Source organism: Mus musculus, chromosome 11, assembly GCF_000001635.26.
Source record: "Mus musculus strain C57BL/6J chromosome 11, GRCm38.p6 C57BL/6J".
NCBI classification, from domain to species: domain Eukaryota; kingdom Metazoa; phylum Chordata; class Mammalia; order Rodentia; family Muridae; genus Mus; species Mus musculus.
Window position 1 is genome coordinate 117,648,657 of NC_000077.6, and position 25,287 is coordinate 117,673,943.

General features: G+C 45.1%; 1 protein-coding gene across 7 annotated transcripts in view; it reads left to right on the forward strand.

Annotated features, from left to right (window-relative positions):
* The first annotated feature begins 5,046 nt into the window (after positions 1-5,046).
* The window catches only part of Tnrc6c (trinucleotide repeat containing 6C), a 109,737-nt gene continuing 89,496 nt past the window's right edge, over positions 5,047-25,287 (forward strand). For 4 of the 7 annotated variants that reach the window (XM_030245905.1, XM_006533111.4, XM_006533109.4 and 1 more), the window contains exon 1: positions 5,047-5,301. In XM_030245905.1, coding sequence (XP_030101765.1) covers positions 5,231-5,301 — 71 coding nt within the window. In that variant the 5' untranslated portion in view covers positions 5,047-5,230. Of the gene's footprint in view, positions 5,302-5,403; positions 6,676-25,287 lie in introns of those variants that run through there. The other 3 variants (XM_011248961.3, XM_030245906.1, NM_198022.2) reach the window with 2 other exon arrangements.

The following is a 25,287-nucleotide window of genomic DNA, read 5'->3' on the forward strand; positions in this document are numbered from 1 at the left end:
AAAAACCTCTTTGTTTTCCTTTGCATTTATTCAACACACACACACACATACAAACATACACACACACACATATATATATATATGTGTGTGTGTATATATATGTATATATATACACATATACATACACATATACATATATATATATATATATATATATATATATATATATATATATATATATGTTGCATTTACTTATCTTACACATTTTTGTGTTACAGTGGGGAGTATGTGCCTGCCATGACTTTCTGGAGTTGGTTCTTTCCTTCCGTCATCAGTGGGGCCTGAGGACTGAATGCAGGTCTTCAGGCTTAGTGATAAGTGTCTTTATCAATTGAACCATGTTGCTGGCCCTTAAACTTTTTACATTACATTTACTAATGTGTGTGTGTGGGCGCGCGCATGCGTGTGCACAACATTCAAATAGAGGTCAGGGAATAACTTGGGACACTTGGCTCTCTCCAACATGGGACTGTATTCAGGTTGCCAAGCCTGGTAGTAAGTGCCTCTAGCTGCTAAGCTAGTCTGCTGACACCATTTAAAATACTTTAGGAGGGGGCTGAAGAGATGGAGCAATTGTTGCTCTTGCAAAGGACACAGGTCCAGTTCCCAGCACCCATAAGCAGATCACAACCTTCTGTAACTCCAGTTCTGACATCCTCTTCTGGCTTCTGAGGGAACCAAGCAAACATGTAAGGCACACACATACACACAGACAACACACACATACACACAGACAACACACACACATAAAATAAAAAAAATGAGTAAATCTCTGGCCTGCTCTGGGAAACAAAACTGATTGACGGGATGCACTCTAGCCTTGTCTTTTATAAGAGCGTGATGAAAGGAAAGAGACACAGCGAGGAAATGGCATGGCACTTCTGAATGGAGACTCACTACAGAAGCATTTATACAGCATATGTAATCATACACGTGACACTGAAGCAGCAGATGCAAAGGGCAAGAAGGGATGGACCTTGAAGGCCGGGCCTCAAGGGTTTAGAAGGAAAGCACCGTTTGAGAAATCAAGCATTTCCCACCAAGCCCATCCAGCGCCACTCCCCGGACCGTTGTTCACATGAGCCCATCACCTGGAGTAACAAGGGCCTTGAGGGTCCAGCTTCCCAAGTAGTGGAGTCTCCATCTCTCTGAAATGTCTCCATTTCTGTTATCATGTCTGTCGTCCCACTTGATCTCCCCTTTGCTCTTTTTTTCAACAGGTAGTTATTAAATACCTACTGCGTGCAAGGCACTGTGCCAGCGCTGGGATGGAATGACAGTCAGAAGAGGGAGGTCTAAGCCTGAGGGAGGGAGACAAGCAGTCACGGGGCTCAGATGGAACAGGAGGGAGTAAACTCATAGGACAAATGAATGATGATGAATGAATGAATAACTGTTTGTTTGAACAGCCTGATCTACCATGGTACAGCCATTGCCTAGGACAGCTTTAATCAGGTCACCTTCCTGTCCCAAACTTCCAGCGGCTGTGTTCTAACTCCTAGCCTCTTGACTCTGTCCTTTTTGTTTCTGAGATGCTAGGGATGGAACCCGAAGAGTTCAGACATGCTATGCAAGTGTTTTTGAGCTGTTCCTCCAGCCCAGCCTTCTGACTCAACACGCTCTGCTTCCAGCCTAGCTCTCTACTCTGTTAAGTTCTAACCTAGGAGATAACCCAGTCATCTCCTGTTTGTTTTACCTTTTTAGAAACTTCACCCTAAATTTTGATGCTGAATTAAAAAAAAAAAGTCTTTATTATTACATGTAAGTACACTGTGGCTACACACAGAGGGCACCAGATCTCACTGCGGATGGTTGTGAACCACCATGTGGTTGCTGGGATTTGAACTCGGGACCTTTGGAAGAGCAGTCAGCGTTCTTAACGGCTGAGCCATCGCTCCAGCCCAATGCTGAAGTCTTATTGGAGGGACAGAAGAACCAGAGCTGATGTGGATGCATGAGGCACATCAACTCTTTCCTCCCCAACTTGCTTTTGGTCATGGTGTTTCATCCCAGCAATCGGGATCCTGATGACAAGAGCCACCCACTGAAGCGAGAAGTTGTGACACCGGGTCAGAAAAGTCATGAAGAAGGTGACCTTATTTACAAATCTGGCAGTGTGGGTGGACAGGGAAGCATTCTTCTGTAATCCCAGCACTCAGAGGCTGAGGCAGGAGGGTTCAAAGCCAGCTTGAGTTACATAACAAAGCTTTATTTTTCCCACTGCCAAAACAAAGGAGGGCAAAGGAAGCGAATAAGCAACAATGACAAACCCCACATGGCAAAGCAGCACCTGCCCATAACCTCAGCATTCAAAAGGGCGAGGCAAAAAGATTGCCATGGGTTTGAGCTATGCAGCGAGCTCTGGCCCAGCCTGAGCTACAGTTTAAGACTGAGACAGTGAAAGGGGGAGGGGGCAATGGAAAAGGGCCAAGGAAGAAATGGAGAACAAAGAGGCAACATTGTTTTTATATTCACTGCACCCTGTCGATGCAGACTGTCAACAGCTCAGGCCAGCAGACAGCCGAGCTTGAGCTTGAGGTGTCTATTTGGTTTTGGTCTGTGTGAGTTCTTGCAAATATTGGCTCAGTGTGAGTATTAAGATCAGAGAAGCCGGCCTGGAGTGAGTTCAGATAGCGAAACGGGGAGTTCCCAGCTGTGACATAAAGGCCCATTCCTGGCTTACCGTTGGCTTTACCTTGAGTACGGAAGCTGCAAAGAAGCCCACGGAAGCCTACCAGCCTGCCAGCAAATCTCTCTCCTCCCTCTAAAAGAAAGCCTGAAACCTGAAACTCCTTATCTCTCTCCTGGGTACACCAGATCACCAATTTGGGGGAACTGAATCAAAGAGATGGCAGCACCCCTAAGCCACTTGCCTGTCCTCACGGGGCTCAGATGAGTGGGATTTGCAAAGTGCTGGGGACCCTGTGGATGACCTCCTCATTGTGACTTGCCAGTCATTTTACATTGTGGCTCACCCTGAGTCTTTGAGCGTAGACCTGAACATACCTAAGGCTTCAGTTTTTACCATGGCCTCTTCCTCAGCTGTTACCCACCACCTACTAAGACTAGACCATATACAACCTCACCTCTGTTACCCATCAGAAGTCCTCTCCTTAAGCACACCAGAGTCTAAGTAAGCCTCATCTTCAAGTGTGTCCTCTCTGTCTGACTTCCTTTTTTTTTTTTTTTTTTTTTTTTTTTGGTTTTTCGAGACAGGGAGACCAGGCTGGCCTTGAACTCAGAAATCCACCTGCCTCTGCCTCCAAGTGCTGGGATTAAAGGCGTGTGCCACCACTGCCCTGCTCTGTCTGACTTCCAAGGAACGCCATTCTGCATTTGCTCAGTTCCTGTCCGAATAACTTTGCTGGGCTCCTCCTCAGCACTATCCCCACCTATGTGGGCCTTTTTATCCAGGTTACCTGCCATATATGTTTTCTAGGAAGGTTCACAGCAATCCAAAGCTCTGCTGTCTTCAGCAGCGTGAGCTGCTGCCTGCGATTGCCCCTGCCCGCCCGTCACCTATTCCTGAGCTGTGGCAGACCCTGATAAACACAGTGCTCCAGGTTCCCTTGTCTCCCTGCTGTTTGCTGTTGCTTCTCTCTTCAGTGTCCTTCCATGAGCTTCTGTTATTGCTTCTGTGACCTCCCTCAAGACTTAGGCTATAGGTCCTCTGGGAAGGTCTCTAGGAGACAGGCTACCTTCCAGAACACTTTCATGGAAGGTAATCATACCGGTTTTTTTATATATCGTGTGTGCATATACATGTGTGCATAGGTCAGAGAACAAACCTCAGACATCCTCTGCCTTGATTTTTTTTTTTTTTTTTTTTTTTTTGTCTTACCTTGTAGCCCCGGTTGGCCTGGAACTCTATGTAAAACGAGGCTCACCTTGAATTCAGATGCCTCGTTGTCCAGAGTGCTGAGATTAAAGATGTGCATCACATCTACCAGTCACCTTGTTTTTGGGTCAGGATCTCTCACTGGCCTGGAACTTGCCAATTAAATGAGGCAGACTGGATAAGGAGCCTGTGGAATCTGTTTCTGCTCCCTCAGCACTGAAATTACTGGTATGTGCTACTATGCCAGGCTTTTAAATTGTGTGTGTGTGTGTGTGTGTGTGTGTGTGTGTGTGTGCGCGTGTGCTCAGATACACCAGCACCAGGGAATGACCCCAGTGCTTTGAACATGCTCAGCTGACACTTTACCTCTGAGGTACACCCCTCTTCCTCAAATATTCTTTCTACCACCACAAGTCCATATTCCAAACTATGAGTCTAATTTTCATTCCAAAAGATATAGCCCACCTTTTCTAGTGGTGTTAGGATATCTAAGGTAGGAAGAGATCCTTATTGTGCCAGGCTAAGTAAGCTCGAGGGGAGGGGACGATCACAAAGAAAGCTGGAAGAGAGGAGAGGTCATGGTCACAAAGTCAATGAATGGCAAGGACAAATGCTAAATGACGTCATTTTGGTTCAATATTCCAATAACTGAAGTTTTACAGTGTTGTTTGCACCCAGACTCTGGGCTCCTCATGGATTTAGCAATCTACCTAGTGCATGCTGTGTAACTGCAGGATGCTATTTGTGCTCCTTCCTGGATCATGTGATAATATCTGGACTTTTGAGACACAAAAGATACAGGTTCTCAGCAGTCAAGAATTAAACTGAAGTCAATAAAATGCTGAATAGAAAAGGCAGAAGTCTCTGTGAGAGCCACATCTGCCATCAGATCTTTCTAGGGGATATGGGTTTGCAGGATGAAAAATACACAACAGACGTTTGAAGCCGACTTCGGAGAGTAAGTAAATCTGACGACCAGAAGGCTTAAAATATAATAGAAAGAAAGGAGTGTACAGAGCTCACGGGACCCTGAAGGGAAACGAGAGCAGCAAGTCTGTTGTGTCCCTTTTCTCCACAAACATTTCAAAACATGACACTGGCGGCAGCAAAACTGCATCTCGAAGGTACTACTAGAGCGTTGTCTCTTCTTCCAGACGGGAACACATAGACAGGGAATGGCCTCTTACAGCACTGACAACTTTCAGAAGCATCGCGGATCTACCAGAACATCAGGGTCGGGAGTGGTGGTGGAGAGGAATTAGGCTCCTTCCATCACCCTCTGTGGAGAAAAATATGAGCTTTCAAAATCTTCCCGTGGCTTGAACAGAAACTTGAAAGGGACTCTACGGAGCGCACAGTGCTTCGGACCTTACCCACCAGATTATTACGTATATGTATACCAAGGAGGAGCCAAAGAATGGAGGACCACCGCGGGCTTCCCAGAGCCAGGAAGAAAATGCGGGGTGTGTAGTCTCAGCCCAGGGCTTGGGGTGGGCAGGTTGCGTTCGCTGTAGGGTGGAGTAGCTGCGGGGAAAGCAGGCCTCCCCAGGGGGCTGCTTTGCAGCCGGGATTGTTTGGCTCGCGTCAGAGCAATCCCCGGGGAGCCTCTGAGCGAAGGAGGGGGCCAAGAGGATGCCGCGAGGAGCGCGCAGCGAGCTTCTAGGCCGCGTCCCGCGCACGTACGAGTGTGCACCGTAGGGAGGTACAGGGCGTGTGCACGGCACGGGCCGGAGGCGCGCCAGTGCGTGCGCCAGGTTCAGGGCGCCGCTGCGCAGAGGGCCAGCGCCGCCGGGCGAAAACGCTGCGCAAACCCGGGATACGGCGGGGCGCAGAACCGGAGAACGGAGGCGGCTACGCAGAACTGAATCTGCGGCCCTTTGGTGCGCAAGCTAACGCGGAGTCACAGTGCCCAAAAGCGTGAAGGCAAGCGGCCACGGGAGAATTCCGCACGGCTCTCCGCATTGACCGGGAAGGAGCGTCAGCTCCGAGGAAAGGCGCGCGTCCGAGGCGCGTGAAGAACGCGCAGCTCGCACCCCCGCGCGCTCCACGCGCGGTCTGGACGACCACAGCGCGGGCGGGTATTAGGGGAGAAGGAGGAGGCGTGGTCTTTTCGTGACGAACCAATGGGATCGGGAGCACTGCCTGGAGGCGGAGCTCAGGATCAGGGCGCTGATTGGCCATTCCGCCCTCCGGTATGCAGATGCGGTGGGAGTCACGTGCCGGGGGCCGGTACGACTTCCTGTTGGAGGCCCACGCGGGGCGGGGCCGGGGGCGCGAGCGCCGCGTCTGGCTGGAGCGGGGGGAGGGGGGTTCTTGTCAGTTAGAGCAACAAGATGGCCGCGGTGGCAGCTCCGCACCTCAGCGCGACGGCCCCGGGAGCCGCAGCCGCCGTCGCCGTCCGCGTCGCCGTGCAGCCCTGAGAGCCGCCGGGTCACCCCGGCCGCCCCCGTGACAGGCGGTCCTCGCGCCGTCGCGCTCCCGCCGCCGCCGCCGCGGGCCCGCTCGAGCCGGAGCCTGAGGCGGAGGGAGCGGAGCGGCCCCGCGCCCAGCCGCCCATCGCCGTCCCCGCCTCAGACCCGGGCTGCGTCCGAGCCGCGGCCCGCCGAGACTTAGGAGCAGGGCGCGTCGCGGCGTCGCGGGCACTGGACCTGGACCTGCCGGGACGTGCCGCCGCCCACCCGCCGCCCGCGCCCGGACTCGATCCTGCGGCGCCGGCACTGAGCGGGCCCCCGCCGCCGGAGCGCCCCCGAGGGCCCCGGGCGGCCGAGAGCGACCTCTCCACCGCCAGGCCCGCGCCGCCGGAGCCCCGCGGAGCCGCCGCCGGGGACGGAGCCCAGGTGAGAGCGCCACCGCCGCAGCGCCCGGAGGTCTTCGGGCCCTTTGTTCGGCCGAGCCGGAGCGCGGCGGCCCCGAGCTACCCGCGTGCGGCGCCGGCCGGGGTTGACGGGCGGAGGAGAGGCACGGACTGCGAGCTCCTGGCCGGGCGTGCGACATCGGGATGGGGACCCAGGGGTCGGACACTTAGCCGTTCCCCCCAACCCCCGCGCTCGCTCTCTCGTTCTCTTAAAACTAATGCAGTGGTGGATGATACCCGCTCCCCTTGCATGGTCCCCTGCAGACCGTGCGTTCCCAAAGGGTGGCATACACCGATCCGCAGTGTGGCGTTGTTTGGTGAGCCATGGGCGACCCCGAGGGCCCCCTACAGTTGTGAAATGAGGTGGATTTATTTGTAACGGTGTTGCAAACGGATTGCGGAGTGCTTGCGTGCTAGGAAGACGCACCGCCACCGCCGCCAATGCAGCTACCTCGACCGGGTTAACAGATAAGGAAACCCGAGCGCCCCGACGCCGTCTCTGCTTTTTTAGGGTAGCTTGGTCCGCGGCTTCGCCAAGTAGGTGAGATGTAGCGAATGCTTCCGTAGCAGTTAAAACCTGCAGATGTGGACCTGAAGCTGTCCCCCACCCCCATCTCCCTGTGCGTTGGCCGGGCGAGGAGACGGTTGGCGCGCGCGCTGCGCGTCGCTGGAGGAATCTTGATGAAGGATGGTGCTGGGATGCTGTGAGGGAGCCCGGGGAGGAGGAGGAGCCGGCGGGGCTCGGCTGCACCTATGGCGTTCTGAGACTTCTGACAGTGCTGGTGCTTCCGTGTGTAATTAGTTGAGTTCTTTCCAACCTTTGCCTTCGCCAGATGAAACCTCCATTTGAGTGGTCTGCCCATTGGCTTCTGGGAGTGAAACATAGGTTCAAAACTCAAAATGGTGCTCCATTGATGGCCAACTTGGGCATCTTGAAGGAGTTGCACGTCGGAGTCTCCTGGCTCCTTTGCTCCATTGTACTGCCCAGGTTCTGATGGTAGTGGTTGTTTTCTGGGTGTCTGGTGTGCACGTTAACCGCCTTGTGCCAGTATAGATAGTCTATTCATCACCACATCTCTGAATGGCACCTGACTGTATATGCAGTTATTTTATGCAATTTCCTGTCTTTGGATTGGAATAACTATGTGAATTAGTTCAGACCCTAAAAATGTGACCTGAGTGACTTCAGAGGATAGTTTGAACTGTATATGGGGTGCTGACAATTGTATTCCTGGATTGCAGACTTCTTTCCCTAGGAAATGAAATCCTGAGTTAGATAAGACAGCCCAAGCCAGTTGAACTTGGCTGGCAGAGGGCACCTTTTTTCCCCCCCAGAACAGAAGAGGTGAGCCTTGCTTTGGACATTTCAGTGTGGTTAAGATGCTTTTATTGAGGAAATGAGGTGTCTAAAATACAGGGTTCTGTTATATTGACGAAATTGATTTTATTCATGGGGGGAGTCTGAATAGTTGGGACTTCGTTTACCAATACTGAAAAGACTTTTTTTCTCCCTATCGAATTATCTTAGTACTTGTGTTTTCATAAGATTCTTAGAGTCTATTTTTATTTTATATTTTGAGTAATCAGAAATTAGTAGTTCAGAAAGTAATAGTTAAATTGTGCATCCTACACATATGATTTAATTATATGGATCTGATTTTAAAACTATGAATTTAAACTCATGCTTCTTGTCCAAAGCAATCTGACAGTGATCTCCCATGTGCTAGTAAGCTGTCAGTTTGGACCCTAAGATTGGCAAAGGGTTAATCTTAATTCCACTTTTGATTCTGGTGTTTAAATGTTTAGGTGGTTATAGGGACTCTAGTAAATGCTGGTCTTCCTCTTTATGTTTTGTGTTGTCATAAGGAGCAGATATATGGTTAATAAGAAGGGTTCTTTTCTAATAGGTTTATATTTATGTTTAATTGACTTGGCATTTTGGAATAAGGAGTTGAGTGCTGGAGTAAGGTTCATTGTTTCATTTGACATCCTTGGCTAAAAAGTTGCCAAGGCACTTGGAGATTATTTGAAACTTTAAAGGACAATTCCTCATTCCTGCCACCTTTTGTTAAGCAGTGACCTTACTGAAGTAATTGTGTGTTCTTCCAAATACTGTCACTCAGAACTAAGCCTGGGAGGGAGGAAGTCAGGACTGGGGTGAGAGGCAACTTTTTCCTCATTGAAGGGAGCTTTATAGGGAAGATAAAATTTCTGCAATACTGACTAAGAATCGAGTGTCTGTATCTTCCCACATATTCATAGCCACCAGCTAGGGAAAAGGAGGTCCTGCCTGTTACTCTTGCTGGACCCAAGTTGACATTGACGGGTCAATGTGGGGGTGGGGTGGGGGGGTGGAGGGGTTGATGGGGTCGACATGATTAGTAGCATTACTTTCTTGTGTGGTTTGGTTTGAGTGTGTTAAGTGTCTTTGGCATCATAAATAGCTCCATTACAACCTAAAATGAAGAGCTATTTTGTAGACTACCTCCTTCTCCAGTATGAATTAAACCTGTGAAGGGAAGGTGTGTGTCTGTGTTGGTGTGTGAGATTGTGTGAGGACTATGACTTACTCAAGACTTACTGTGCAAGGGTGATATTAGATTAGAGTTTTTAAATTTTATTTTTATTTTCTGTGCTTTGGTGTTTTGCCTGCATGCTTGTCTGTATTAGGGTGTTGAATTTCCTGGAACTGGATTTACAGATATCTGTGAGCTGCCATGTGGGTGCTGGGAATTGAACCCAGGTCCTCTGGAAAAGCAGCTACTAGTACTCTTAACCAGTGAGCCATTTCTCTGGCCCCTGAGAAAATTTTACAAGAAAGAAAATTGGTGATTTTAGGGTTCAATGTAGCAAAGATTTTGTTTGGAGAAAGTATGAAAAAGATGAGGCAGGATTACATGCAGTTCTTGGGACCCAGAGAGGTATGCTCTGGGGGAGCAGGAGACAGAGCCCCATCAGGCAGGACAGGAAGGTTCCAAATGAGCCCAGAAAAGCCAGGTGGTAGTTTTTGTGTGGTTGGATTTGGATTCCTTTGATTGAAATTGCTTGGAGGTAATCAGATAGGCTTTACCTCTCTCTCATTCAGCCTCGTTCAGACTTTGTGCAGGTGAGAGAATGGAAGTGAGCAAGAGATGAAGTCCTCTGTCAGGGTAAATGGCTTCAGGGAAGGAGACTTAAGATACTAGCATCTTTATCACTGCATTGAAGACACAGCTTTGAGTAAAGAGAGTGGAGCATCATTTGTGAACTAGGTAACATTTAGGGGGTAGTTTTTACAGATTTACTTTCTTTAAGACAGTTTGATGAATGCAAATTAAATTTTTACAGATTTGCTCTTAAATACTTGTGCTGTTTTGAGGAGAGTGTTTCTTACAAAATAATATACCTTTTAGAAATAGACTTTAACATATAAATGTATTCCCGTTGATACATTTTCAGGCTATATGCAATTTTTCAGAAATATAATCACAAATAGTGAAGATTACTTGCTAGAAATGATTGTGTAACCCTTACAGAGAATGCATGTGAGTGATGTGAAACAGATAAATGATAGCCTCTGTCCAGAGCTTGTTTGGTTTATTTCCATCCTCCACTTCTATATAACAAGGTTTTGCATGTTCAGAGTGCTCTGCAACTCCCTACACTTTGGGCCATTTTTGGAGTTGCACTAAAAGTGACTTCTTGGCGGCCTCACATACTTTCAAAGGATGAAGAGGCTTTGCGGGGATGGAGAGCTGTTTGTTAATTTAAGAATGCATTCCTCCTGTGTAGCCCTCAAAACACTATAGAGTTGTGTGCAGAGCTAGACAGTCTGGGCACCCAGCCATGAAGCATCCCTGAGGCAGTGCAGACAGTGTACACACTCTCCTGAGCCCGCCTTCCACAGCTGCACACCACTGCAGGATCATTCCTGTGAAAGCAGCCTTCCTACTCCTGTGAATTCTGTGGCTATGATATAGTTGGGATTAAGCGAGGATAAGAATGTAGCTTCTGCAGTATGTGTCTCTTACAGGCCAATGAATTTAAATGCTTTTTCTAGGAATTTGAATATGGAGTTGTCACCATCACACACACCCCTCCCTTGGCCTATTTGTTGCAACACATCTTTGCTGTTATAAACACATGAGCTCACCTGGCCATGTATAGTCACAAGGCCGAGGAGCCCTTTGGGAGATGCTTCCCTAGAGAGCAGGCTGAGTTGGTCTTTCCATTTTGCTTCTTCATAATCCACCTTTCTGCCACAACAGTTTTTTAAATTGTCAGTTCTCTGTCATTGAAGCTGGTAGCCGTCTTTTTTTTTTTTTTTTTGTATAATAAATGATCCCCCGGGAGCCTTCAGTCTTCCGTCTTTAGACCTCTGGCAGACAATATTCTTTTTTTTTTTTTTTTTTTCCTCCTCTCTCCGGCCCCACTCGCTCTGGCCCAAAGATCAATTTTTTTAGTATATGTAAGTACACTATAACTGTCTTCAGACACACCAGAAGAGGGTGTTAGATCTCATTACAGATGGTTGTGAGCCACCATGAGGTTGCTGGGATTTGAACGCAGGACCTTTGGAAGAGCAGTCAGTGCTTTTAACCGCTGAGCCATCTCTCCAGCCCGACAATATTCTTAATATATTGATGCTTTCTTCCTCAGAAGGCTTGAGCTGTAGACCTACAGTATCACAGCATCAAGTCAGGTTATTCTCAGCAGCCAGAAAAGTATCCCTGGTGAAGGCCTTTGCCATCATGCACAGTCTTTTGACAAGACTGACACCAAAGCACATTCATGGCACAGTGGTTCTTAGGGATGTATGCCTCCTTCTGTGTGTGTTGTCAGATGAGCAAGACAAAAATCTTTCACATCAGAACTCACTTGCTTGGCTTGAGCCTGGCAAAGATATTGTGTACTTTTTCTTCCCAAAGATAATTTCTTTTTAATTATTCTTTGAGCAAAAGCAAGAGAATCCAAGTTAAATTAGCAAGCAGGAATTAGGCTAGATTTGCAGTTCGGAGCTGGTAGCTCAGGCCCTGTGGATTTCCTTCTTTACCTTCTTGCTAAGGCAAGAGATCAACAACAGAGTTGTTCAGAAGCTGTGGGAGAGGGGTGCAGTAGTATTCCTGTTTCCTCATAATCCACATAAAATATGAAATGCTGAGAAAGAGGAAGAGTGCAAGGAACAGGCCTGGTAAACCTGTTCTGAATGAGGGGCTGTGGGCTGATATTTGGAGCAAAGCTTCTGTCAGAAAACACCTTGAGGAAAGAAAGTGGTGGTTCTGTGAGCCCTGGTGCCACTGAATTGCTTAGGACAGCTGTGAGGTAGGAATGATGGACAGTGTTCTGTCACTCAGATCTTCATTTAAGCAAAGCCTTAAAAAGTACGTAACCAACAAACAGTCACTGTGGCTCCATGTCAAGACTATATAATACTTAATATTTACAATACTCCTTTAAAGTAGTTGCCTTTTTTATTGTTCCCATTTCACAGGTGAGCAAGTGGGAAAACAAAGAAGTAATTTCCATAATATCCTATAGTTGATAGGAGATCCCAGATTTCAAATTTATGTACCTCAAAGCCCTCACATATAGAAATAGTGTAGCTTTTAAAGTAGACTCTTAATCTCACTTCCATTGTGTGGTGTTCCACCCATCCTGCTGCTAGTATTGACAGCATGTTTTCCAAATCTTTCTTTGTATTAGCTAGTAAGTGTGGATCTTCTGGTCATGTATACATATGAGGAACCTTGGCTGGTATAGATTGATTTGTCAGCTATTAGTCATCTGTGCCTCAGGCCCTCCAATGCTAGGCCTTTTGGTTCCCTGCTGCTGTTTTCTGTGTACACAGCCACAGTGAAAGAAGGGACTTATAGACTTCCTAGAGTTGACCTGCTGATGTTACCTGCTGTGTAAACAGACAGTAATCAAGAAAGGTTTAGAGGAAGCCACATATTCGTACAGGGATTTGACAAAAATCTATGATGTTGTATACTATGTACTCGTGTATTTAACCTATCCTCTTTGTAAGGGTAGGTTTCAAAACATGCTTCCCAGTCTTCCATGACCACCAAGAAGTTTCCCTCCAGACTAACTTGTAGTTCAGAAGAACTAACTGCCTTTGGGAAATGCTGAGGATATGCCCATCTCTCAGAAGAGAAAATGGTTTGATGGGATATGGTGTGGAAATACACGATTGGTCCAGAAAAGTCTTGATCCTAAAAGATGGAACTTCCTTGGAAGAAAGTGCTAACTTTGCAAGGAGACAATGAGCAAACCAAGTGTGGTGGAACACCTCAGCGGAGACAGAGGGGGACTCATTGTACCTAATAACCTATATGAGCACCGAGACCTAGCTTTTGCATTATTAGTGGGTTTTGTGTTAGTTTTGTGTTGGTAGTGAGGCTTAGTAGGGACAATATTGGGTAGAACCATAATTGTTTACCTGCTTGGACACTGTTGATGCTTGTTGATGTGCTTGACATGAGCAGTGATGGATGAGGACCATTTCTTGACCAGATGTAGTGTTCAAATTGTGGGCAGTGTGACTGGCTGTGTGAGACAGGTGGCCTGGGTGGCAGGAAAATGCGGTGGAACTGAGAGAAGTTAAGATTTTGAAGGACAGAATGCACAGGGATGGTGTGGGTTGTCAGAAGGAAGGAATTCTAAGAGATAAGGCTCTTGGCTAGCTACTTTGTGTAGGGTGTGCCCAGGGGACTTAAAATTAGGTCCCCAAGAAGCTATGTTGAAATGTCCTGCTCAATATAGTGCATCCTTGGTAGATATGTTTGGGGCAAGAGAGCTTATTGTGTGAGGTTTTGTTCAGGGGTAAAAATTTGGATTACAGCAAAACCCAGTCATGCAGTTAACCCCATGAGAGTGGGACTCTGATGTTAATTGTGGGGACTACTCTCAATGAAATCAAGTTTTATGAATATCCTACGTTAAGAAACTGACAACTTAGTCGGGCGTGGTGGCACACGCCTTTAATCCCAGCAATCAGGAGGCAGAGGCAGGTGGATTTCTGAGTTCGAGGACAGCCAGGGCTATACAGAGAAACCCTGTCTCGAAAAAAGCAAAAAAACAAAAAACAAAAAACAAAAACAAAACAAAACAAAAACAAAAATGCAAAAGCAAGAGAAACTGACAGCTTACATAGCACCCCAAGAAATATTTTTTCAAAGCTGCACAGAAGCAAAGTTGGGTTATCACATGAATATTACAACATAGCTACCTTAGTAGTTTTGTTGTTGTTGTGTTTTAGGTGACAACATTTTATAGGTTAGACAAACATAACTTCATAAACTTCAGGAGCAATGCATTCTTGTTTAACAAAGAAAAAAACCCCAAACAAACCCAAAATATACTTTTTCCTTTTTACTCCTTTAGAATAGATTGGGGGAACTTTTTATTTGTTGTGGGGTTTTTTGAGACAAGGTCTTAATGTGTAATTCAAGTTAGCCTTGAACTCAACATTGTTTTGCCTCAACAACCTAAGTGCTAGGATTACATTCTATATGAGAAAACTTTAAAACAGGTCAAAATTATTTTTCTTCTTCCACAGACAGGTGAGGAGAACCTTAACCATCATTGCAGTTAATGTCTTGTACTTAACTGGTTGTACATTAGTGCAAAACTCTTCATTACGGTGATCATTTCCTTATTAGACTTGAATTACTTGTTAGTAGGAGTTACCTGTTCATCTTTGTAATCCCTATAGTAGCTATGGTGTTTCATAAATATTAAGATAAAAATTTCCAGCGTCTAGAAAGATGGCTCAACAGTTAAGAGTACTGGGTGTTCTTGCAGAGGAACAGAATTCTGTTTCCAGCACTCAAAGGAACTTCATGCCCTCCAGGAACTTCAGCTTCAGGAGATCTGATGCCCTCTTCTGGTTTCCACAGCCACCTGTACACACATCATCTGCTCACACAGATACATTAATAAAAAGAAATCTTTAAAACTATACTTTCAGGGATGAGTGCTATAGTTGGCTACTAGAGAAGTTTTTCTGTATAGAGAATAAATAAATATTTTCAATTCTGAGTCATCTATTTCTTCAGTGATGCTGTTTCCACAAATGATAATGAGGGAAAGAGGGAAGTTGAAAATTGATACTTTTGCTTTAAGATAATGACTGAGTTTCCAACTACGCCTAGTTGGGAGGAAGGTAGAAGGGCAATGAGTCCACCTATTGTGAGATCCTTGCATTCCTTTTTTGTGTGGGTACCTGGAGGAATGGCTGCTTCCTTTTCCCTGGCACTGCCAGTGAATGTCCCTAGTAAAATCGAGAAAGCAGCACATGATACTTCTCACAGACATTAAAACTTTCGGTTTGAGTAAAAATAGGAAGTTGTATCTACACACTGGATAGCTTTCTTTAGCTATGAGCCCATTGAAAATATGAGCACAGTTCAAGGAAGGTGTCTGTCTGGCCAAGCTGCTTTACCTGGTCAGCATACATGTAAGCTTGTTCACTTAGTCAGAGGGTTTTTAAAGGATGGTATCAATTTCATTTCCTGAAAATCACTTTTTATTGATTAACTAGTCTTATCAGAAATTTCACAAAAAAAAAAAAAAAAGAAATTTCACAAGGTAGTTGTTCATTGATCATGTTTCTGAGAGCCCAGTCTCATGCATGCTAATAAGCAAGGGCCTTCCCACTGAGCTGCCCTTCTAGTCCCCAGATAGAGTTCTTTCAATAACCTACATGCATCTATTTAAGCTTGGATGTATGGCAGAATTAGGATTTGGTAAATCCTAATTTTCTAACATGATTTTTTTAAGTGAATCTTAAATTAGTTCCCCCCCAACCCCCCCCCCCCCCGGGGGGGGGTTTCTCTGTGTAGCCCTGTCTGTCCTGGAACTCACTTTGTAGACCAGGCTGGCCTCAGAAATCCGCCTGCCTCTGCTTCCCGAGTGCTGGGATTAAAGGTGTGTGCCACCACACCCGGCTTTAAATTAGTTTTAACAGTTTCAGAATTCAACCTTCAAATATACTCTGAATTCAGATGTACCCAGAATTCTCCCTGGGTCCTCTTGCAAAGCTTATTGTTCCCACTCTTCTTTCCCTTTCGCTATCCTGAAGTTCTGTACATCAGAGACGGAGTAAAGAAAGCCTGGATGCAGGAGCAGTGTACGGTTGCTAAGCCACCAGTGAAAGGGTTCTGAATGTCACAGGAGCACTGCCTCAGGAGCACTACCTCAGGAGCACTGCCTCAGGAGCACTGCCTCAGGAGCACTACCTCAGGAGCACTACCTCAGGAGCGCTACCTCAGGAGCACTACCTCAGGAGCGCTACCTCAGGAGTGCTACCTCAGGAGCACTACCTCAGGAGCGCTACCTCAGGAGCGCTACCTCAGGAGCACTGCCTCAGGAGCACTGCCTCAGGAGTGCTGTCGGTGCCAAGGCAAATCACTACGTGATAGATGAAAGACAAGGCTGGGCCTACCTGTCTTCAGTTCCCTCCACCCAAACAGCTCTTACATTTTCTCATTTAGACAGTGATTTTTAGCAAGTTTAAGATCTAGGGGATCTTTAGTACCGCATATTTGATCTGAAGTATCTGGTCTATTCATAAAAGATTTCTTAACCAGTGGTACATGAGTCTCTAATAGAGTGTGGAAGTTGACAGCCCCAATCAGTGTCATTTGGGGCTTTAAATGGAAAAACTTTACTTTGATGTGTATAGAAGAAACAGTATTCATGTGTGAAAACCCTAGTGTAAGCGTTCCTCCCCCAGATTCCTGACTGTGGCATCCAGATGGCTCAGGCCAGTTAGTGTACCTGTCCCTAGTTATAGAGCTTGTGGGGTATTTTTATTATGCCACAGCAGTAGGTTTTTCTTAGAGCATTATTTGAAAATTTAAAAATTTCTGAAAATTTTAAGTCTGTTTAGGATTCTAGATTTAATATGTTATAGGGGGGGGGCATTTCTGTGAAGGAGGAGGAGGAAGAATCTGTGTCACCTTGAAGCTGGAATGCTTTAGTTAATGGGCTAAGTGCAGAGGAAGCTGAGCCTTTGATATACAAAAGCCAAGTATGAATGGGTGATGCTTCCTTTCTTCTGTCTAATTCAGCCGCTTCCTAGTCAGTCTCACATCCCGGCAGGAAAGCAATTTCCCTCACTTGACCCAATTTTTCTACTGTGTATCAGGGTTCTTTTTTTTTTTTTTTTTTTTGTTCTTTAATACAGAAGTTCATAGGAATAGAGTATTGTCAGCCTCAAAGTCTTAACCTGGCAGAGAGACTCAAACAGCTGACGTTTTGGGATAAGCATGTTATCTTTTGTTTATTTGGCTGGGTTTTACTTTTTTAGTTTGCGATTGTGATTTTCAGGAGAGACACGTAAGTAATTGAAATGTGTAGAAAAGTAGGAAGATCGCTTGAGCCCTGGAGTCAAAAACCAGCCTGGGCAAAATAGTAAGATCTCATTATGCATCCCTGGCTGACCTTGAACTCACAGAAATGATCTGTCTCTTCCTCCCAAGTGCTAGGATTAAAGACATGCCCCACGCCTGGGAAAGAACACAAACCATCAGAAGTTAGTAGTAAAATATCCCACTTTAAAACAGAAGAGATTTCCACAGATGTTTCATCAGGTGGTTGACATGGGCTAACACTGGAGAAATGACTGTACAGTGAAGCACCCTTCACATCTATGAGTACAGCCACTGTCAGGAATGGGAGGGGTGGAGATGGTCCAGATGACGGTTGCTGGTAAGTGTGTAAAGAAGTGTGCAATGAGCATTTCAGAGTACTACTCAATAATCAAAAGTAATGGAACCTGGTATGGTATGGTATTGCCTGCCTTTAATCCCAGTACACAGGAGGCAGAAGCAGGTGGATCTCCGTGAGTGTTCGGCCAGCCTGGTCTATAGAGTCAGTTCTAGTCTAGTCATGGCTTCATAACAAGAGCCTGTCTCCTCCATTCATTCAGCAGCAGTAGTAATAGCAGTGTAATCCTAGAACAAATTGAGTCTTAGAAATATACTAGCTGGGCTGTGGGGCCTCTCAGTGAAGTACTTGCCCCAGATCGATTCCATCACTGTGCAGCCAGTCAGACACAAATATATACCAAGTAAAGACCCTAGCATTCACACCTAGGCTGGCTTCAGAAAGGGTAGTAGATCTGCAGGAACCAGAGTATGTCAGTGATTGTCTGAGGCTAACATGAGAAGGTGCTGACTGAAAATGGGCAGAAGGGGTCCTTGGGAGATAGTTCCCCGAAAGTTCACTAAAGGTCAGATGGGGGGAGAAGAGGGACAGCTGGTCTTGTACCTCAGAGCTTTGGTGCATACTAAAATTGATGATGCTTTTATTTCTGACATGTTTGGTTTTTAGCAAAAACATGAAAGACTTTGTGTTTAGTTTTTAGGTTTGCATTAGCATTGCTCTTTGATGTTCTTTATGATCAAGGTCATGATGACTCACAGTGACAGTGTTAAGCAAGCAACAAACATCAGCTCTTGCTTACCTGTTATGTTTCCAACCATCAGTTTAACTAATGTAAACTATCTAAGATTATAGTTGTAGGCAGTGAGTGGTACAGTGCTTTCCTACCTTACAGAAGGTTTTCTTTTCCATCCCCAGCACTGAGGCAGGCAGGAAGGAGTGAAAGGAAGGAATTAATTAATTACATAGCTCTGTAGAGCAAACCCAGAAACAAAGAAGTGGTCACCCAATCCCAGTCTTGGAGAAACTAGTTCTGTGCCTTTGAGCATAGATAACTGTCAAAAGAAGAAAATGTGTAAAGCATATTAGTTGACAAATGTCCTTTAAATGGTAGTCTTCTTTCTAGTAACCAAAGAAAAGTTAAAGAAAAATTAATCGGGACTTGAAAAATTGCTAAGTACTCATTGCACACGTGTAAGGAAGATGAGCAAATGTGATGATTTTTCAGTGGCTGCTGATGGTGCAGCAGGAGCAGCTGAGACCCTGGGGTAATGAGGATGCCTGGGAAAGACTGAAACCTGCCTCGAAGCCTCATGGGGTTTTCTTTCTCTTTTTATGTTTTTTTTTCCCCCCTCTCTCAAGACAGGGTTTCTCTGTATAGCCCTTGCTGTCCTGGAACTCATTTTGTAGACCAGGTTGGCCCCCAAATCAGAGGGATCCGCCTGCCTCTGCCTCCCAAGTGCTGAGATTAAAGGTGTGCGCCACTCTCATACTGCCTCACCCCCCTTTTTCTTTTCTTTTTCTTTCTTTTTTTTTAGCATATATACTAAGTATTTTTTTCTTTATAAATTAGTCTGTACATGTTTAAAATATGCTAGGCAGTAAATTTTGATGACTGTGTGCTTTTAAAATCATATTCACAATCAGAGTAATAGGTTGGGGTGACGTTTTGAATTGTGTGGGTGGAAGGAGAAAGCAATATCTTAAAAGTTGGGCTTCCTGGAAAGACAGTGGGAGAGTGGTCTCTCCAGGAGCAGACCTGATAGATATGTGATTGATATATAAAAGAGGGTTTATTAGATTGCCTACAACCAACAGGGGCTAGGCAATTCAACAGTGGTCATACGTACTCTAGAGAGGCTGAGAACCTGGAAGCTCTAGAGTTTCAAAGATGGATGTCTCAGAAGTGTCCCAATCTGGTCCTTAAGATCTGGAAGCTTCCTGAGGCACTGCCAGTTTTCATCCTGTTATACAACTCAGAGAAGCTGAAGTCTGATATCAGTGAGAGATAGCAGCAGCAGAGCACGAGCGCTCAGCCAGCCAGCAGGGAAAGCAGGCAAGCAGCCAACACCTGATGCCCCCGGGATCTTTGGGCCTGGCATACTCTGGAAGGCGGTCTCCTCCCCTCAGTTAATTCTTCCTAAAAATGCCCTCCCAGATCACCCCAAGGTGGTGTGTCTTTTAGTTGATTCCACATCCAATTAGATTGACAGACAGGATTGGTCATCATAGCAGTCCTATGATTCTACCTTATAAAAGCAGCTGTACATAGCTAAAATATTAAAATCATTTATTCTTCTAGGAAAGTAATAATCTTGAATATTATTTCATCTTTTTTTGAGTAAAATCTGTTTTCTGTGTTTCTGTGATGGGATCTTGTATATCCAGGCTGACCATAAACTCTTAGTTCATAGATCCTCAGCCTACCAAGTGCAGAATTACAGGCATGTACCACCATGCACTACTGAAATGTTCTTTTGAAAATATAAGTCCACATGTGGTGGCTCACCCCTGAACTGCCAAAAACTTGGAAGGGTAAAGCCAAAGGATTGCCATATGTTGAAGCCAGCCTGGGGTGAAGAGAAAAGGAGAGAGGGAGAGAGAATGAGTATGAGACTGTAGGAGAGCATGGTGGTTGTGAGATGTAAAGTTTCCACAAAAATGGCAGGTAGTGTGGTGGCTTTCTTTTGTTTGTTTTTTGTTTGTTTTTAAAGATGGGTCTCACTATGTTGCTTTGGCTGTCCTGGCTAGACGAGGCTGGCTTCGAACTCACAGAGGTCTCTTTGCCTCTGCCTCCCAAGTGCTGGGATTTAAGGTGTGGGCCACTATACCAGCTATTGGTGGTTGTCATTTAGCCTTATCCCATAGAACTGGATAGAAACCACATCCACTCATACCATTCCTTTGTAAAATAGAGTATACTGTGGAGCAAAAGGACGGGTGGAGGGGGGCTGCGGAAGATAGTAGACTGGTTATGTTTCTTGTTGCTGTGACATAAGCAATTTAAGGAGCAAAGGGGTTATTACTAGTCCATCATAGCAATGGGAACTTGAGGCTGCTGGTCGGTTACATTGTATCCTCAGTTGGGCAGACTGCTGCTGCTCAGCTGGCTCCCCCCTCTTCAGTCCAGGACACCAGCCTGTAAGATGACCCCCTCCCCATGAGGACTGACGGGCGGACCCCCCCACCCCCCATCAGTTGTCAGTCTTCTTCAGTTAAACTTCCCTGAAAACACTGGACAGGTAGCCGAGGAGTCTGTCTCCCAGGTGATTCTAGATCTTGTCAAGATGACAGTCAAGGTTAAGTATTTTAGATAACATCTAGCATAGTCATTTATGGTATGAAGAATAGCTATGGAAACACCTTATCCTTATATCTTTTTTTAAATAGTTGATACTAGTTTCTGACAACTACTCTCAAGTATGCTCTTGAGAAAGTCATTTCTGGTTTGTATTCCTAGATATGTCACTTGTGAGGTCACTTTAGCTTAATTTCTGGGTGCCTTTGCTAACTCAGCTGGAGGAGGTACTTACTGATGTACTCTGCAGTGTGCACGTGCTTCCCACACGGCACAGAGATCCGTCGTCAAGTCTGGTTCTCAGTCGCCTCTGGTTGTAATTACCTGGGTGTGCGTTACTTGTAATGTCACAGAAGCTTCAAATCTACAGAGTGGTGTTATTTTAACCCTATCATGAACATGGCCATAGTAATTGATTGGTATAATTGTAAGGTGGGATAGGAAGTTTCTTTACCCTGAAAACATCCACAAATGCTGAAATATAAAATTATTCTTCAATATGGGATAGACATTGTAGTCTTTGTTAAGACTATTAGGATGTTTTCTGCAACATTAGTAAGTTTCACTCTCTGTGTTTCACAAAGAGAATTCAGTCAGGAATTGAAAAATACTTATAAACCTCCCTTTATGCTCAATTTCTGTGATGTGGTAGTGGTGGTTGAGAACTTTAACCGTGGATAAGATGCCTGAAAATTCATAGTCAACTGTGTGTATGCTCAGATGTATGTGTGTACATGTATATATCTTTGTGTCTGTGTATAGCTTGGTTTCCTGCTTCATTTTAAAGGGTTGTGAAGGGTAAGAATAGAATGTTTAACATGGTGTTGACACTCTGCACACAGTTGGAGGGATTGGTAATAGCAAATGTTTCAGGTTCCTCCTTGGATGCCTTGACTTTCTAGGTTTGTTTGTTTGTTTGTTTTTTTAAAGATTTATTTATTTATTTCATGTATATGAGCACACTGTAGCTGTCTTCACACACACCAGAAGAGGGCATCAGATCCCATTACAGATGGTTGGGAACCACCATGTGGTTGCTAGGAATTGAACTCAGGACCTCTGGAAGAGCAGTCAGTGAGTGAGTGCTCTTGACTGCTGAGCCATCTCTCCAGCCCACATCTCACTTTCAGTTCCACTGATTTCTTTCTAGATCCCTAATCTCCAGAATTACAACGTTTGAGAACATTTTTTTTTTTTTTCCGAGACAGGGTTTCTCTGTATAGTCCTGACTGTCCTGGAACTCACTCGGTAGACCAGGCTGACCTCGAACTCAGAAATTCGCCTGCCTCTGCCTCCTGAGTGCTGGGATTAAAGGTATGCGCCACCACCGCCCAGCTCAGAAAACAAATTTTTATGTCTGGTTTAAAACAAAACAAAAAACTTTTGAAAATAATGGTGGTACTGGAGGTGGAACCCAGGTACTTGCTCATGCTGGGGAAATGCTCTATAACTGAGCTTGGTGAAGTGGATGTCAGGTGTTGTGTTTTGTTTTAATTGTGGTAGGGTCTTACTACATAACTCATGCTTACTTCGAACCCTTGATCTTTCTGCTTGCTTCTTAAGTATTGGAATTATAAGTATATGCCATCATACCTGGCTTTAAAAATAATATCTTTTAGGGGCTAGAGAAGTGGCTCAGCAGTTAAGAGCACTGGCTATTCTTGCAGAGAACCTGAGTTCATTTCCCAACACCCACATGTTAGCTCAAGTCTATCTGTAACTCCAGTTCCAAAAGATCCAACACCCTCTTCTGGCCCTCATGTGTACCAGGCACACAAATAGTGCACGTACATACATGGCAGGCAAACATATGCATAAGGTAAAAACAAACAAGAGTTTTTCTTTTTTTAGATTTATTCATTTTATTTGTATGTGTTTTGTCTTTATGGTTATAGCCTGATGCCCTCAGAGTTTAGAATGATCACCTGCAACTGTAGTTCTGAATGATTGTAAACCACCACGTGGGTATTAGGAACTGAACCTGGGTCCTCTGGAAGAGCAAAAGGTGTTTTTAATTAATGAGCCATTGTCTCAGCCCCAAAAGATGTATTTACTTTTATGTATGTATTATGAGTGTTTTGCTTACTTTTATGTTTGTGTACCACATCCATATCTGGTGCCTGTGGAAGCCAGGAGAGGGCATTGGCTTCCCTGGAACTGGAGTTACAGATGGTTGTAAGCTGCCGTGTGGGTGCTAGGAACTGAACTCACAAGAAAAGCCAGCGTGCTCTTAACTGTCCAGCCACCTCTGCAAACACCCCTACCCTATTTTTAAGGTAACTTTTTAGAGGAAGGAAATAAATGTTTTATTGACCTCTAACTTTGTGTTAGGTAGTAGTTAGTCTCCTTTAGAATCTAAAAGCTTAACCAGGTCAAGGAAAGAAATTGATAAAATATCTTCTCTCCTAGGGCACACTTAGCACATGCACGGCTTGAGTCCAGTTTCTGGCATCAAAAGACAACCAAACAAGCGAACAAAACAACTTTAAGCTCCTTTTTTCCCCAGAACTTCCTGTTTGTGGTGGGTGGGCGGGCGTGCATGCCACCTGAAAACTTAGAAAGGATTGGTTGTTTAACTTATTTTATGAAACTAGTTTAGTTATGAACAAAGAATGAAAAATGATAGCAAAATACTTCAGTTTTTTAAGCTTAGTTAATTAGGGTTCTCTAGAGGAAAAGAGCTCATAGAGTGACACCACCCCCACCCCCGGGGGAAGGGGGGTTATTAGAATGGCTTATAAAATGTGGTCCAGCTGATCCAGCAGTGCCTGCCTACAAACCAGAAGGTCCAAGAATCCAATAACTGGTCAGGCCATGAGGCCAGATACCTCAGCTCTTCTTTAGTGTATACATACACCAGAACCCTGAAAAAGTAGGCCAGCGAGGGAATGGACTTGGTAGTGAAAGCAAAAAGAGAAGCTTGCTTCTTAAGAGTTGTTTATACAGGCTACTGGCAGAAGATGTGGACCAGATCTTCCCACCTTAGAAGATGAAGATTAAAGGTTTATTTTCCCACTCAAAGATCTGGATTAGAAGTGAGTCTTCCATTTGAAATGAATCAACTAAGGAAAAAAAAAGTCCCTCACAGGTGTGTCCAGTCATTTGGGTTTTAGTTAATTCCAGATGTAGTCAAGTTGACAACCAAGAATAGCCATCATAGTTAATCAGAAATAACTCATCAATATTGGTCAGTGTCACCCTCTCTCTCTCTCTCCTTCTCCTCCCCTCCCCCTCCCCCCTCCCTCCTCTACCTCCCCCCCTCCCCCTCCCCCCTCCTGTTTGGAGTTTGGTGTGCATGAGCCACCTGTATGTAGGGTAAAGGCCAATGGTATAGAGTCAGGCATTAGTCATTTGTAGCAAGTACTCCTGAACCATTGCACTGCTCTAGTATTGATATTTCTTTCTTTCCTCTTTTGTTTTTCAAGACAGGGTTTCTCTGTGTAGCCTTGGCTGTCCTGAAACATACTTTGTAGACCAGGCTAGTCTCAAATTTACAGAGATCTGCCTGCCTCTGCCTCCTGAGTGTTCAAATTAAAGGTGCATACTACCACTGTCTGGCCTGGTGTTTCTTTAAAATCTGATACTTAAAAAGAGAATTTAAGAAATGCAATCCCACCACACTAAAACAAATAGACTGGGGACATGTCTTAGTGGTAGAAACACTGGCCTAGCATGTGTGAGAACCCTGAGTTCCATCTATAGCCCAGAAGAAAAAAGCAAAATATTAAGATAAAGAAAATTTTGCCTTTGGACTACAAAGAAGTCTAATAATGTTCCACACGTAGCAGGTCCAGTGAGAAAAATCTGTTAGGATTCTCCCTGTTACTTACTTGCGGTGAGAATTGTCATAAAAACCAGTTTCCTTTTGGACTTCTGCTTCCTCTGGGTTGAGCAGACCAACCTTCTGCCAAAGACAGGAAGGCAGGTACCTGGTTGTACTGATGTCTGAGGTGTTGAGATTGCCAGCATGTGTTTGTACTTCTGAGAAGCTTGTCTGCTGTAAGGAGAGAGAAATTCCAGGTGCCTTTCAAAGGCCACTGTCAATTGAAAGCTCTGACTGAAGAATGGAACTGAAAGGTAAAATTAAGACATTGAAGAGAGCTATAGCAGACACATAAACCTGGGGAGGACCCTGCAAACAATCCAGTTTTTGTAAGAAACCATCTGAGGTCTGAGGGTGTGTATGTGTGTGTGAGAGAGAGAGAGTGTGTGTGTGTGTGTTTGTGGGGAGAACTTTTACATTCAGAGTAAGGTACACTTGAAAGTTTTGAATCAGATGGCATGAAGTGAATTGCCCTAGTCTTAAATGCATGTCAAAGCAAAATTGAACCCCATCTGGAGGAAGGTGATGTCCAGAAGCCTGCATGAAGTACAGCTTTCACACACAAGACCAACAGTTAGCCAGAAGGAGATGTATAAGATGACCATCGAGAGTAAAGATGGCAAGGCAGTTATGTCACCCACTAGAGATCTGGAGTTACACACTTGACAGTTAGGGACCTCAAGGCCATGCCAGTTAAATGGTTGGTGAGTGTTAGTGCACTTTTTTTTTTCCTTTATCCCAGTGAGCTCCCAAATAAATGAGACAGAGACTATAAAATTTATTTCATCAAGCTTTATGGCACAATAATTGAGCATATATTATTC